Genomic DNA, 16002 nt, shown 5'->3' with positions numbered 1-16002 from the left:
AAGCAAAACGAAAACAAAAGCAAAACAGAAGAAAACGTGTTGACGCTGGCAGGGATGAGTCCACGTGATCCAAGTCATGCTGTTGTGATCACCTCCTTCTGTTCAACAAGCACAGCAACTGTCCACGACAAGTTCATTTAAGCAAGGACTGTCACACGTTATAAAAATGTCATAGTATCATGTTAGAAAAAATGTCATAGTATAGTAAGGCAATAAAACGTCATAGTATAGTAAGGCAAAAAAACGGAAAAAAACGTCATAGTATAGTATGGCAAAAAAAAGTTAAAGAAACGTCATAGTATAGTAAGGCAAAAAAAAAGTCAAAAAAAGTCATAGTATAGTAAGGCAAAAAACGTCATAGTATAGTAAGGCAAAAAAAACTCATAGTATAATAAGGCATAAAACGGAAAAAAAACGTCATAGTATAGTAAGGCAAAAAAATGTCAAAAAACGTCATAGTATAGTATGGCAAAAAAAAAGTCATTGTATAATAAGGCATAAAAACTGAAAAAAAACATCATAGTATAGTAAGGCAAAAAACCGGAAAAAAACGTCATAGTATAGTAAGGCAAAAAAAAAGTCAAAAAAAGTCATAGTATAGTAAGGTAAAAAGTGTCAAAAAACATCATAGTATAGTATGGCAAAAAAAGTTATAGTATGATAAGGCAAAAAAACAGAAAAAAACGTCATAGTATAGTAAGGCAAAAAAAACGAAAAAAACGTCATAGTATGATAAGGCATAGAAACCGAAAAAAATGTCTTAGTATAGTAAGGCATAAAAACGTCAAATAACGTCACAATATAGTAAGGCATAAAAATGTAAAAAAACGTCTCAGTATAGTAAGTTATAAAAATGTCAAATAACGTCACAGTATATTAAGGCATAAAAACGTCAAAAAATGTCATAGTATAGTAAAAATAAAAGTTTCAAATAAATTCTTTTTATTTTTTTCATTCATAGTATAGTAAGATATAAAAACATCAAACAACACAACAAATTAGAGAATGGACACAACAGGTTGATCAGAATATTTATTATAAAAACGCATAAACCAAGGAGGCAAATACAAATATTGAGTGTGTCAGTCAGTAATATCAGTGATGTAAATGTGTATGTGTGAATATAATGTATTGTGGGATGTTGTGAAGCAAAACGAAAACAAAAGCAAAACAGAAGAAAACGTGTTGACGCTGGCAGGGATGAGTCCACGAGATCCAAGTCATGCTGTTGTGATCACCTCCTTCTGTTCAACAAGCACAGCAACTGTCCACGACAAGTTCATTTAAGCAAGGACTGTCACACGATATAAAAATGTCATAGTATCATGTTAGAAAAAATGTCATTTCAACATCGTCTCTTTATTACATTCACAACTGAGTTGTTTTTGAAAGGTTCTTGTGAAATCTTTTCTATTTTTCTGAATTGTATCTCTTCAAATGACAATAGAAAACTCTTGTTAAAGTGCTCACCTTGAAGAAACGGTGGTAACATGGAAGTAAAAGCTTTGTTTTTTTTTTAAAACAAATGGAACCATTGACTGTTATTTTTACATGTCATGTTGTTCATCAGCCTTTAAAAAATAAATTCAAGGTAGAATCATTAGAAACTTTTCAGTTTAATATATTAGAAAATATTTTTGTCAACATATTTAAGTCTGAAGTTTCTCAATAATTAATAATAATAAAAAAAAAATCCAGTAATTGTGGGTCTGTAGTGTTAAACTGACTGAAGGTCACGAAGCCTCTTCACTGTAAAATTCACACGCTGACGTTCTGTTCAACTCCGGCACATTTTTATTGTAATGTTCTGAAAGTCTTAAAACTTATGTTTTGTTGAACACTAACACAACACTGACTAAAAACAAACAAACAAACAAACAAACAAACAAACAAACAGTACCTAATGTGGATCCTTGTGGATTAAAGGCTGATGTCTGATCTATGTGTAAAGTTCTGTTCTGGTTCAGCAAATGCACCAACAAAGAAAATATAAAAATAAAAAAGTATTCAGAGTTCATCTGTCCACGTCATTACAAGTCTCAGACCAACAGACAAAATCTTCCACATTTTCTTATCAAACTCTGACAGAAAACCTTTTGTTAACTTTGAATGATAAAACGTCTGATTTTGGTTAATTAATCTAGTAAATTAAATATGTAACAAATAAAAGCTTGACTCTTGTTATAAATCAGTCCACAGTGAAGAATCATCAGAGAAACTTTAGTGCGAACAGTATTAAAAATATTCATATCATCATATTGACCAACCAATGTGCTCAGGAGGTTTTCTGACAGTCTGACCTTTAGATTTAGATTCAGAAAGAAAATGGTTCAGTCCTCTGAGAAACAGATTTCATGGACGTCTGGTCAGAAGTTTCTCACTTTGAAAGGTTTGGAAAAACAGGAGAATCGACAGACAATAAAACACAAATAGAAAAAAAATGTAAAAATAGAAAAAATAAAATGTCCATTCCCAGAGGACGAGTGAGAGTCTGGATCCAGGTCTGTGACGTGTTGGTCTGCTGGTTCAGGGCGTTACCTGTCCAGGTGGGCAGCGGGAGCCGAACACCGCCTGGAAGTGTTCGATGAGGAGCTCGGTGAAGATGTTGATGGGCGTCAGAGCGGAGAGAGAGATCGACCCGTGGCGAGGCCAAACCAGGTTCACCCCGAACACACAGGCCAGGTTAGACGGACTCATCTTGTTCACAATGCTCTCCGTAGACACCTGAGACGACCAATCAGAGAGGGTTTCATGATTTAACTACACTGAGACGACCAATCAGAGCGGGTGTGAACTGGTTTCTCTGGTTTGAACACGACTGACTCACCATGTGGAGGAAACACAGCAGGTACTTCACCACGATGAAGTTATGCTCGGGAAGACTCTCCATGATCTGTTTACACCTGGTCGCACGGAGACTGCTCTCCACACCTGAGACAAGACAAACCATCAGTCACGGTGGGAAACGTTCATCATCATCATCCTCCTCCTCCTCCTCCTCCTCCTCGTGTGTGCAGGACTCACTGAGGATCTCCTGGACCTGGTTGTAGACTCTGAAGGTGAGCAGAGGTTCAGGCAGCTCTCTGAGAAACGTCTTCAGGATCACGGCGGGAACGTGGACGTCACCGACCTCATCGAAGTTCACAGGCTTCCCTGAAACAAAATACACAAAATGAGCTTTATTTAAAGCAGGTTTCATTAACGAGTTTACACAGCGAAACATGAAATTATAACAAAGATCAAAGACAAACACACAGTTCTTTTTTAACTGAAGAGAAGCTTAAATTTGTCCTGAAGTTGATTCGACAACAAAAGTCATAAAGTCGCAGGTTTGATCTGAGTTTTAATGTTTAGTTTTAACTAGTGACAGTTTATTTATTTATTTTTTTTTACATTTGTTCAGCAACTTCTGTAAACTATAAACTGAAGCATCTGAGTTTATTAAACTGTTCAGACAAAATAAGCAGTTGTTCACTTTTAATCTTGTTCTGATGAAACTATGAGGTTTTGGATCAAACAACAGACGAATGGAGTAGAAGTGGATTATTCTGCCTCGGTTGGGTCAGGTCTGTATTTGGACTCTTAATTGAATCTGATTGGATGAGGACAGATCTCCTCGTCCTAGAGTCCAGTCAGGATTAACGTCAGTTTTGCTGTTGAGTTTAACTTTGTGGCGTCAGATGGAGACAGAACTCACCCAGACGTCCAGTGATTTATTGTCATGAATGTAAAACGATAATTGTCTTTTCACTCCGGCTGAAACAAACAGAGACTCGTCTCCTCTGTGTTTTCTCTCTAACGAGCTCCACAGTTTCCATCAGTGTTTTTCAGAAACGTTGTGACTGTTTTGGATCCAAGATTCAAGTTTACAGTTTGAAACTCAGAGGTCTGGTGGATTCCTTTAAACCTGCACCAGGGTTGGTCCTGGTCCAACCATAATTGGACTATAATTGGACCGAGTCCAGGACACATCTAATGGTCTCTCCTCTCTCCAGCTGAAACGACACAAACAGAAGTCCTGTCCTCCGTGTGTGAGACCGAGCTCTAATGAAGTCGACTGAATGGACCCTGACTCGGCCGACAGTCTGATGCTATCTGAGCTGCTGCGCACGCTTTATTGATCTCCACTTCCTGGTGCTGCCAGATAAAAGAGAGACCCCACTCACCCAGGTTATAGAGTTTCTGAACGTCCTTGATGAGCTGAACTCGAGCCGAACGCCTGAAGAGTCCCTCGGTCCTCAGACCTGACACAGAGATCTGAGTCAGAGACGAACACTACGACTCCAAGCACAGAGCAGTCAACACAAACTGAAGGAAGCTGCAACATGAAACCATGGAAACCACCAGAGGAACGATGGTCAGCACAGGGAGAGTCTGCAGTTTGTTACCTGCTGCAGGTGAGAAACAACCTGTCCACCTGCATCGAACTGCCCTGAGTGACACGTTCAACAATTTAAACATCCACGATCCTCCGACTTCATTTGTATTCAGACATAGAAATTAAGAGATGTCATGGGACACAAAACATCTTTTCCAAACTGATCCTGTAAGTTCCTGAGGTAAATTACAGGTAACGAGAACATTTAGTTCATTTAATAACAGCTGGTTGAACACTCACCTTTCTCCTTCAGGTATGTGACGGTCTGATGGATCACAGGTGGGATTATCGCCCCCCTGTTCTTCTCTCTGATGCTGCCAAACAAACAGGTTTGATCGATCGATTGATTGAAACTGTTCAATCGTGTGAATGTATTAGGAGTGAACATCAGTGAACAGACTCACTACTGCAGACTGACACCAAACTGCTGGGTGGGCAGGGGGGGGCGGGGCGGGGGGGTTTTCACTGAGGGGGGGGGTCCGCCTTTCTGAGCCGCTCGTAACTTTTCATCATGTCTGTGAAAACAACACAAGAACAAATCAGCTGATTAAGTTCATTCAAACAATTAAAATCTATTTATACAGAATGTTTCATACAAAAATACAGACGTGAAAAATCATTTTAGATTTTAAAAACGAATAAAATGAACAGTGAATAAATACTTAACACTGTCAAGTTTAATAAAGTTTATGAAGTCGTTCTGCTTCTTCCTCCATCGTTCAGATCTTTGACGGAGGGTTTGTCAGATTCACTCCAGCTGACACTTCACCAGCTCATAGTTTCCCTCTTTACAAACTCTGTTCTTGGGATCTTCGTGATAAAGGAAAGTTCCTCTCCTGCCGAGCGTCTTAAGAAGGAACATGTATAAAACAATCTACAATAAACACATTCACTGTCAGTGGCGTGTACCTGAGGACATCAGGGGGGATGATGAGCTGCTCGTAGTTCAGGTGATCTCTGAGCTCGTCCAGGTAGTTCACATACGTCAGCTTCTTTCCAAACTTGTGGCTGAAGAAGGAGAAGAAGAAGAAGAAACTGTTACTGCACCTGAGGACGGCTCAGACCTGATCCAGCAGGTGAGTCTGAGGTTTTTACCTGATCAGAGGTTTGAAAATGTTCCACACGATTCTGATGAAGTTTGTAGGATGAACGACGAACAGAGTCTTCAGGTTCTTCTTGTATCTGAAACAACAAGAAGACGATCAGTAAAAATACAGAAATACAGGAAGGTTCACACGGAGAGCAAATACTTTAGAGCAGCCATTATGATCTCATATCACCTGAATATCTGTTAAAGAATTTGTAAAAAAATTATGACTCAAGAAAAACATAAAATAAAATGCATCTTTGTTCCGTATTTGTTGTATTATTATTATATTATTGTTATATTATTTGTTGTATGTGGAAAAGAAGTGAATTTTTTACCTTGAGATGTCAACATAAAATGTGAGTCAGCTGCTGAAAATGAACTTTTATTTCACTCTTTATAAATCGTTTTGTCACTTTTTGCAACAATGGCGATTAAAAAAACCAAAATCTGCCACATGATGCGAGAGGTTACCATGACAACCTCAGTTATAAGCGGCGTGGATGGAAAGTGAGGTGACGTACTTCCTGTCGAACTCGCTGTAAGCTTCTCGTAGCCACTTCAGAGACGGTTTGTTGCTGCTCTTCAGACCATGATGGAAGTAAACCAGGATGTAGTCCATCTCCACGTACTGGTCCAAGGTGAACTTCAGGTACCTGCCGCAGGAAGAGGACCAGGTGTTCAACACTTTACTGCGTCAGACATATACGGTATGAACCAGGACGGACTGTGACGTACTCCAGCAGGCGCTGGTGGTTCAGCTGGTGCGACGGAGGCAAACAGCAGCTGCTGAAGATGATCAGCTTCCTGCCGTAGTTGTCGTCGCCTGGAGACAAAACACCAGTTCAGTTTAGCAGAGAAAAAAGAAAGTTTGTTTAAATTCATTTTTCAATGTAAACTGTAATTAAATTAAAACTAACAGAATGAAGTTTGTGTTTTAGATGTGATGAGTTTCTAACAGTAAAGCACAGTATGGAACAATAACATTATTACTAAGGTTCTCGCTATGATTTGATGATATTTTCTTTATTAATAATCTAAAACTTCAGATGTGCCAAAGGAAAGAGGAGAAGTTTTAACCAGAATATTCTTGGAATATGTTTTTGCAAACTGATTAAAATTATGAAGCAATTATCAAAATAGTTGCTGATAAATTTCCTGTAAATCAATCAATCAATCAATCAATTGACTGATCAGTGCAGCTCCAGAACCTGAACCTAGAGACTCGCTGATGTTCAGCAGAATGAGATCAGCTACTGACCAGAGACCTGGATGATGCCGTGTCGAGCCACATCGTAATACGGGTGGGAGGAGTCAGAGCTGACACCGCCGCTCGGAGGAGCTGATGGACGGTCTGTGACGGACCTCTGAGCCTCCTCCTCATCCTCTTCCTCCTTCTGGAGTTCTGTCAGAGTTAAAGAAAAGACTGAGGTTTAAATTAAAGCTCAGTTAATCCAAGTTTAAATGAATCTTCAGTTAAATCAGGTTGATCCAGGTGTGCAGCAGGTTTAGGTTAAACCTCAGAAGCAGTGCCCCCTACAGGACGTTTGGCAGATTTCTACAGGAAACAGTGACCTGTTCAGACTAAACCACAGACACGAGTCCATTAACACTAACCTCAAAGTATTTCACATTTTTACATGATGTTTAATGGATTAAAAGTCCACTTTAAAACACAGAGACATAAACAAAAGAAAGAGTGATCTAAGGCAGTGACATCAACTCCACCACAGATTCCTGCTCCACACCACCTACACTCTCTAAATGACTTCCTTATCTGTTCCTAAAAATACTGATTATCAGACAGAGAGAGAGAGAGAGCACTGGAGCAGAGCCAGAGAATGACTGGAAGTGGGAGTCGAGTCTGTGCTTTCTGCAGCTGAGGGAAGTTTTTCTATAAACACACGGAGGCTGCGATAACACGGAGGAAATGACCTGCTCTCAGGGAACGGACAAAACACTGAAGAGAGTTCAGTTCAGAGACGCAGCAGCAGAAGAAAAACTCGACTGAGGCTCAGAGTAGAGTTCAGTTAACATTTTTCTATTTGAGGTGAAGGTGAAGAATAATAAACAAAAAATACAGTCACCATGGAAACAAGTCCCCAAGAGGCCTCTGTAAAAACATGCAAGTGCAAATGTGACTGCACAAAATATTATATAATAAAAGTACAGCTTTAAAATGTAATACAATGTATTATATTTTATATACAGTATGTATATAAAATAAAAGTGCATACATACAGATTTTAAACTAAAACAATGAAAATGCTCATGTCTTATTGTGTCGACCTATTTTTAAGTCAAAAATAGAATCAGTGATTTAAATACACGACCTATAACCCCAACTCGAACCCTAAGCACTTTAACCCAAACCTAACCCTACACAATAAAAGCAGCCGTTGGTTCAGCGGTTGAATGCTTTTAATGTGAAGCTGCAGCAGTAAGAAATGTTTGGAATATAATAACAGGAATTTAATTAAGGCTGCAAATAATCATCATTTTCATTATTGACTCATCAGCTGATTACTTTCTTAATTAATCAATTATTAATCTTGAAACTCCTAAAACCAAAATATGATGAAACAATGTGCATAAATAAATAATTAAATTCATATAAGTTCAGTTTTTTTGGATCACACTGACTCATTATTATAAGATCATCAGTGATCTGTGGTTAGTTTGAAAGTATTTAGTGAACTGGGTGTTTCAGTGTAATTTAAGGAGGGTCTCATCCTGCAGAGTCTTTAACGATGTCCAAATCATTTCCACAGAAAAACACTGAAGTAATTAACAATGTAAACAAGGAAGTGACGGCAGAGAGTTTTAACTGCAGAGTGAAGAGTGAAGCTCAGCACCAGTGTGTTGGTAAATGCTGCTATTTTTATACATCACTATAATAAATTTCAATTAATCAGAATGTTTTTGATAATTAATTATTATTAGAAATTTAAGTCATTTTTTAAAAGCATAAATGTTCCAGGTTTTACAGTGTGAAGATTTTCTGATTTTCTTTTGTGTCATTTTGAATATTTGAGTGTCTGGTATTTTATAAACTGGATTAATCAAGGAAAAGAATCTTCACATAAATCAGTTATGTAAATTATTAGTTGCAGCTGGAAACACGAGTCCTGAATAAAAACCAGAATAAAGTTGAATCTTGATTTGAATAAAAATTATCAAATAATAAGTTACTATTACAACAACATCCAGGATTCGACCGCAGAGATAGTTCGTTCAAGATGGTGAGACACACAGAAGCTCACATGTTAAATTATATCTAATATTGTTTGTATGTTAGTACTACAGACTCCTGTTCTCACACAGATACTGAAGTAAAAACTACTACAAACAGACACGAAACTACTATGAAGAGACACAAAACTACTACAAACAGACACAAAACTACTATGAAGAGACACGAAACTACTATGAAGAGACACAAAACTACTACAAACAGACACAAAACTACTATGAAGAGACACAAAACTACTACAAACAGACACAAAACTACTATGAAGAGACACAAAACTACTATGAAGAGACACAAAACTACAACAAACAGAAACAAAACTACTATGAAGAGACACAAAACTACTACAAACAGACACAAAACTACTATGAAGAGACATGAAACTACTACAGACACAACACTACTATGAAGAGACACAAAACTACTACAGACACAAAACTACTATGAAGAGACACAAAACTACTACAAACAGACACAAAACTACTATGAAGAGACACAAAACTACTACAAACAGACACAAAACTACTACGAAGAGACACAAAACTACTACAAACAGACACAAAACTACTACGAAGAGACACAAAACTACTACAAACAGACACAAAACTACTACAAACAGACACGAAACTACTATGAAGAGACACAAAACTACTACAAACAGACACAAAACTACTATGAAGAGACACGAAACTACTATGAAGAGACACAAAACTACTACAAACAGACACAAAACTACTATGAAGAGACACAAAACTACTACAAACAGACACAAAACTACTATGAAGAGACACGAAACTACTATGAAGAGACACAAAACTACAACAAACAGAAACAAAACTACTATGAAGAGACACAAAACTACTACAAACAGACACAAAACTACTATGAAGAGACACGAAACTACTATGAAGAGACACAAAACTACTACAAACAGACACAAAACTACTATGAAGAGACACAAAACTACTACAAACAGACACAAAACTACTATGAAGAGACACAAAACTACTACAAACAGACACAAAACTACTACGAAGAGACACAAAACTACTACAAACAGACACAAAACTACTACGAAGAGACACAAAACTACTACAAACAGACACAAAACTACTACGAAGAGACACAAAACTACTACGAAGAGACACAAAACTACTACAAACAGACACAAAACTACTATGAAGAGACACAAAACTACTACAAACAGACACAAAACTACTACAAACAGACACAAAACTACTACGAAGAGACACAAAACTACTACAAACAGACACAAAACTACTACGAAGAGACACAAAACTACTATGAAGAGACATGAAACTACTACAAACAGACACAAAACTACTATGAAGAGACATGAAACTACTACAAACAGACACAAAACTACTACAAACAGACACAAAACTACTATGAAGAGACACAAAACTACTACAAACAGACACAAAACTACTACAAACAGACACAAAACTACTACGAAGAGACACAAAACTACTACGAAGAGACATGAAACTACTACAAACAGACACAAAACTACTACAAACAGACACAAAAGTACTACGAAGAGACACAAAACTACTACAAACAGACACAAAACTACTACAAACAGACACAAAACTACTACAAACAGACACAAAACTACTACGAAGAGACACAAAACTACTATGAAGAGACATGAAACTACTACAAACAGACACAAAACTACTATGAAGAGACACAAAACTACTACAAACAGACACAAAACTACTACAAACAGACACAAAACTACTATGAAGAGACACAAAACTACTACAAACAGACACAAAACTACTACGAAGAGACATGAAACTACTACAAACAGACACAAAACTACTACGAAGAGACATGAAACTACTACAAACAGACACAAAACTACTACGAAGAGACATGAAATGACGACAAAAATGCAAACAGACAAGATGTTTGTGTCAGTGTGAATGAGGATGTCTCGTGCTCAGGTTAAACTCACCTATTTCTGCGAGCTGCTCCAGGTCAGATGATGACGTCATCTCTCTCTGATGGACGTCAGTCTTCATGGAGGGAAAAGAGAAACATGTCGAATCAACAGGCAGGATTAAAGTCCGGATTAAAGCAGGTGTTTCTGACGTTACAGCGGTTTATCAGCAGGAGAAAGAGACTTTAATAAACTGTAAACTGAGTTAAAACACGAGCTGACAAACACACACCGACACACAGGCTGCTGGGAGTGAAAGCTGCTCGGTACGATGCTGCAATTAGCACCTGAGAACACCTGAGCGGTTAAATTACAGCTGAAAACCCGCGTTTATCACACACGCACGACACAAACACACGGTTATATCTCATCTCTCCACCCGCCGAAGCTTCGTGTGTCATTTACGGAGGTTAACGAGGAGATACGAAGAGGTACGAAGCGGGAAAACACTCACCTGTAACTGTAGCTGAGCTAATGGCTAGTATTAATAAACACGAGGGAAAGTAGATCCAAACTTCCTCAATCGACCCCGGCTGGATGACGTACTGCGCATGCTCAGTGCAGAGTCACAGAGAGGTGAATGAAGAACTCACATCTTTTACTCTTTTAATCCATAAGAGGAAGTTTTCAAATAATAAATCATTCTTTCCTGGTTTCATCTCACAAACATTTAACATTCTACCTTAAATTTACTTTATGTTTGTTTTAAATATATTTTTTAAAGTTTCCTTTTGTTCTTAAACTGTATATTTATTTACACATCTGCTTGGCCTGATAAACTATTAACTGTGTCCATTCCTGTTAATTTATTTATAATGTTCCTACACATTTACACTTAAATAAAAACATGTAGAAATACTCTGTAAAATATAAGTAAAATACTGCATTACTTAAGTAAAAGTACAAAAGTATCAGCATCAGAATTTACCAAAAATGTATATATATAATATTTATACTTTCTTATTACTTTTATTTTACCAAAAGTAAAAGCACTCATTACACATGATATATTAATTGCTTCATTAAATTGGTGATTCATTAATGTTTTAATCACTTTAAAGTTGCAGCCAATGAAGGTGGAGTTGATTTTAATTTACTGTTTTCTTCTTGAAGTGCTCAAAACTTTAACTTAAACACACACAATGTAGAAATAGAACATAAATAAGTAAAGTACTACAAAAAAGTAAAAAGTATAAAAAGTATTTGCATCAAAATTCACCAAAATTTTGCTTGTATATATAATATTTATACTTTTATTTTTACTTTTATTTTACCAAGATTTTACCAAAAGTAAAAGCACTCATTACATCAACACATTACGGAGCATCAATAGAAATGTAACGAGCAGAACTGAGTAACTTTGCACCAACGTTCAGATACGTCTAACATGGACAGTTCAGATCTTCATCTGACTCCAGTTTGTTTATTTCCTGGTTTTATTATTCTGACGACGTCTCACCTGCAGTGACTCAGCTGAAAGAGTGACAGCTCTGTGAAGCGAACACTTCACCTGAGACTCGTCTGTATCAGTGAGCAGCAGAGCTGAAGCTTCACGGCGACTTTAAGATGAAAAACTATGAATTTTATATTAAAAACCTGTTTTTTTCAGGAAAGAAACACAGTGTTTTTTGTTATTTATAAATTGTATTATTTTCCACACAGGTGTATATCCAGCATTCAAATGATAAAATACAAGAGGACAAATATTAATGTAAAGACTATATTTTAAAAAGTGACTAAACTTTTCAACACACTTACTGTGTGTTGAAAAGTTTCCTTGTAACTTTTGTGCAGGTTTAATAAAAAAAAAAAAAAAAAAAGATACATTTTGTGTTTTTTTTCTACATTGATTCCTTATATTTATTTATATTATTATTTATTTAGGACAGGAGAAGTTGTGCTGATGCATGGGACAGAAAACATTATTAATACCTTTGAAAATCACTATAAAAACAGCAGAAAAAGAAAGATCTTTGTTGGACCTGTTGATGGCTTGATGGATTCTGGACCATCACTCACTGTTATTGTGATTCTGCGGTTACAAAACATCAGTTTAGTGACGGAAATATATATTTTTTCTAATCTGTTAAATTTGGAACAATATGTTTTATAAAATCAAGATAAAATCCTGTTCACTGCTGTAATTATCCACAGAGATGACGCAAATTTCACCTGACTGTCAGGTGACAGTGAGTCTTTCCATCCGCCAGTGAGGATTTATATTTTCTTTACAGTCGGAGAACAGGAGGAAGAAAGTAAAAGGAGATTAGAGAGAGAGAAAATCAGAAGTCACAGGTTCGCTCGTTCTCTCAGCGTCGTGTCTCAGATCAGCTTTCGCTCAAGGCGCAGAGCAAATCTGTTTTCACATCACATTAATGTTCAGATGGAAAAGGTGTGTGACGAGAAAGGAGAATACACAAGGATGAGTTCAGGTCAGGTTGGTGTAAAGTTGTGAAAGCCTGACATCTGCTGGACAGAAGCGAGGCCCTGCAGCAGCTCAGTCTGCCGCCTTCATAAACCCAAACAGCTGCTCCAGCAAACTGTGAGTCTGTATCACATTTCATTTACTACCAGGATTCACCAACTGTCCAAAGAATCTCACACATTTCCAGGAACTCGAGAAAAAAACCTCTGTGTAAAAACTACAGATTTTAACTCTTTAGCTGCTGCATGATGATGTTTGTCGCTAAGAGAATTCATTTGTCACCCTAGTTATGCCAGTCATGTTGTTTTTTCACCTGCATTTTCATGCACCTTTCTTTGTTTTAATAGCTTCTTATTAGTAACCAGATATTGGTAAGATAAGAAAAGATGAACCTTTATTGATCCGTCGCGGAAATTCAAATTTGATGCAGCAGCACAAAAGGAAAATGTGATAAGAAATAAAATAAGAATAGAAACAGAGTCTAAAATAAATGAGAGATGAACTAGAGATACATTATACAATAAAATAGATAAATAAATAATAATACATGTAGCATTTGCAACCCTTTGCTCTATATATTTATTATAGGTACTAACACTAAAAAATATGTCTGAGATTTTAGTGTCATTTTGACCTTGAAAACATCTGTTTTATGGTCTATTTAGCAGCTGTTCTGGAGCTTTCAATCACTTCCTTGGTCAAGAGTTGGCATAAAATTATTGTAACACAAATAAATATGATGCGAACAGGATAAACAGGCTAAGACAACTGTCACACACAGTGTAAACCATATCCTGTTGGGATGTATGATGGAGGAGTTTCTGAAAATATGAATAAAACAAGACAAAACAATAAATTAGAAGATAAAACTTTGACCAAAAGTATTGAAAATTGTTACAAGATAATTGTCCTAGAGGCACAAAATTGTATTTTTTAAGTGAAATCAACATTTTGAATTGAAATCTTGCTCCATTATATTCTACTTTATGCTTTATTCTTTAAGTTTTTAATTAGTAATTAGCTTCACGTGTTCACTGTTTTATACTTATATTGTGTGACGTGTTTTTGCTCTGCGTCTATGTTTTGGTGATATGAATATGAATTTTGAACTGAAGTGGCATCAACACCTGATACCTCGCTGTGACTGTCAGAGGGACGAAGGGGAGAATTGGACTTTAATCTGAATACAGCGCTCTGTCAAACTCAAATCTGAAGAGTCTGTGGTTTCTTCAGCTCTGCCGGCTCCTGCTGAGGCGCTGGAGTTTAAAAGAAATCCTGGAGGGAAGGATTTACTCACAAACAAATTTATATGCAAATCTGTCACACACTCTGTGGGGAGAAATTTCCGAGAAAGAGTCTTTGTCCTTTGGCCCGGAGCTGACGGCGTTTCAGAGACGACCGAACAAAGGCGGGAGTTACATGAGGCAGAAGGAAATCATTCACACTGAAATCCGAGCAAAGTCAAACAATATAAAGTGAGAGGGTTTTCTCTTGTTAAAAGAGGCAGTTATTAAGCTTTATTTAAAGCTGATTGGGATATAACTGTGTGTCCAACACTCTGACAGGCTGCCACAGCCCCTCTGCTTTTGTCTTTTAAGTCTGATATCTTATTTTATCATCTGATGATATCGAACTGTAATCTTGTGATACAACTCGTCTTATTATCCTGCGATAACAAACATATTAAGTTCTTTATTTTCTTAATCTTCAGATATCAAACATAGGTCTCGGTGTGCCTCAGGAAACGACACTGGGCCCACTGATATTTCCTAAGCTGTCTGAGGCAGAGGCTAAATGATCAGCAGGTCCTGACCCTGAAAAGACAAGATCTATTTTTGTGTGTTTACAAAATCATCAACTTTAATGATTATCTTTACTGTTGATTAGTTTTTTTCAAGTTTCCATGGCTTGAGGTAATTCTTTAAAGGTCAAATATTGCAAATGTTTTGTCCGACAAACATTTTAAAACCCAAAGATGTTCAGTTTACAATCATATAAAACATAGAAAAACTGTTAATTTTCACATTGAAACCAAGAACCACAGAATTTTTTACATTTTTGCTCAATAAATGACTAAATATTATTAATTGTCAATATTGCAACAGATTCATTTTCTGTCATTTGACTAATCAGTTAATTGACTAATCGCTGCAGATTTTCAAAAATGCGAAGAGTAAAAAAGATAATATAAATTTGTGTTACCAGTTCATATCACTATTTTTTCCTGTGACCCAAAAATGTTGGATGGATGGAAACAATCCCAAGAAACTACAGTTCCACACATCAGTTCCTTTCTAGGAAATCATTAGAAAAACAAAATGGCACATCGAACTCACTCTTTTGAAAGTTTTTGGTCATAAATCAAAGTAATGGAGTTATTGAAACTTTGGCCTGGTGATGGTGCTAAAAATAAAGTCAGAATATCCCCAAATTTATGAGGATTCATCCTCTGGGGACCATAAATCTTTGTACAAAATTTTATGGCAATACATCAGTTAGATGTTGGGATATTTCACCACCTGCTGGTTGTGCTAAAGGACAAGTCAGGGGATAAAGTATTTAGAAAGTATCCTCTGGGGACTGCGAATATTCAGTATACACCAACATGCATGACAATCCATTCGATAACTGTCAAGATATTTAACTCTGAACCACAGATGTTAACCTCATGGTAGTGCTAGATAAAAAGTCATGGGATCACCAAAGTCATTTGGATTCATCCTCTGGGAACCATGAATATCTGTACAAAATCACTGGCTTACGGCCTGCAGTCTTCATTACACCCCACAAAACGACTGATGAGAGAGATAAGGCTCTTAAAATATAAAAGATGCATCCTCTGAGGACCATGAACATTTACAGTAAATTTGATAAAAATATGGAAACTATTTGC

At 36.8% G+C, this 16002-nt stretch overlaps 1 protein-coding gene across 1 annotated transcript; it reads right to left on the bottom strand.

Annotated features, from left to right (window-relative positions):
- Positions 1-1504: 1504 nt before the first annotated feature.
- arhgap1 (Rho GTPase activating protein 1) lies at positions 1505-11227 on the bottom strand. Its single transcript, XM_056368182.1, has 13 exons — positions 11139-11227; positions 10700-10760; positions 6727-6870; positions 6204-6291; positions 5990-6121; positions 5474-5560; positions 5288-5386; positions 4783-4893; positions 4619-4692; positions 4167-4244; positions 3025-3153; positions 2828-2931; positions 1505-2724 (listed from the first exon to the last, which is right to left on the bottom strand). Exons 2-13 carry the CDS (start codon positions 10737-10739, stop codon positions 2527-2529), a joined length of 1284 nt encoding a protein of 427 aa, XP_056224157.1. The 5' UTR covers positions 10740-10760; positions 11139-11227; the 3' UTR covers positions 1505-2526.
- Positions 11228-16002: the final 4775 nt, after the last annotated feature.

This window comes from Seriola aureovittata, chromosome 22 (assembly GCF_021018895.1).
Source record: "Seriola aureovittata isolate HTS-2021-v1 ecotype China chromosome 22, ASM2101889v1, whole genome shotgun sequence".
In the NCBI taxonomy this organism is placed as follows: domain Eukaryota; kingdom Metazoa; phylum Chordata; class Actinopteri; order Carangiformes; family Carangidae; genus Seriola; species Seriola aureovittata.
This window is presented reverse-complemented; position numbering and strand designations above follow the sequence as displayed.

Excerpts from the sequence above, each read along its gene's own strand:
- arhgap1 (XM_056368182.1), bottom strand. The coding sequence starts at position 10,739 with ATGACGTCATCATCTGACCTGGAGCAGCTCGCAGAAATAG. Across the intron at positions 6,871-10,699 it reads GGAGCAGCTCGCAGAAATAG|AACTCCAGAAGGAGGAAGAG; the intron begins GTGAGTTTAACC and ends TAACTCTGACAG. Across the intron at positions 4,693-4,782 it reads TTTGGTGTCAGTCTGCAGTA|CATCAGAGAGAAGAACAGGG; the intron begins GTGAGTCTGTTC and ends TTTGTTTGGCAG.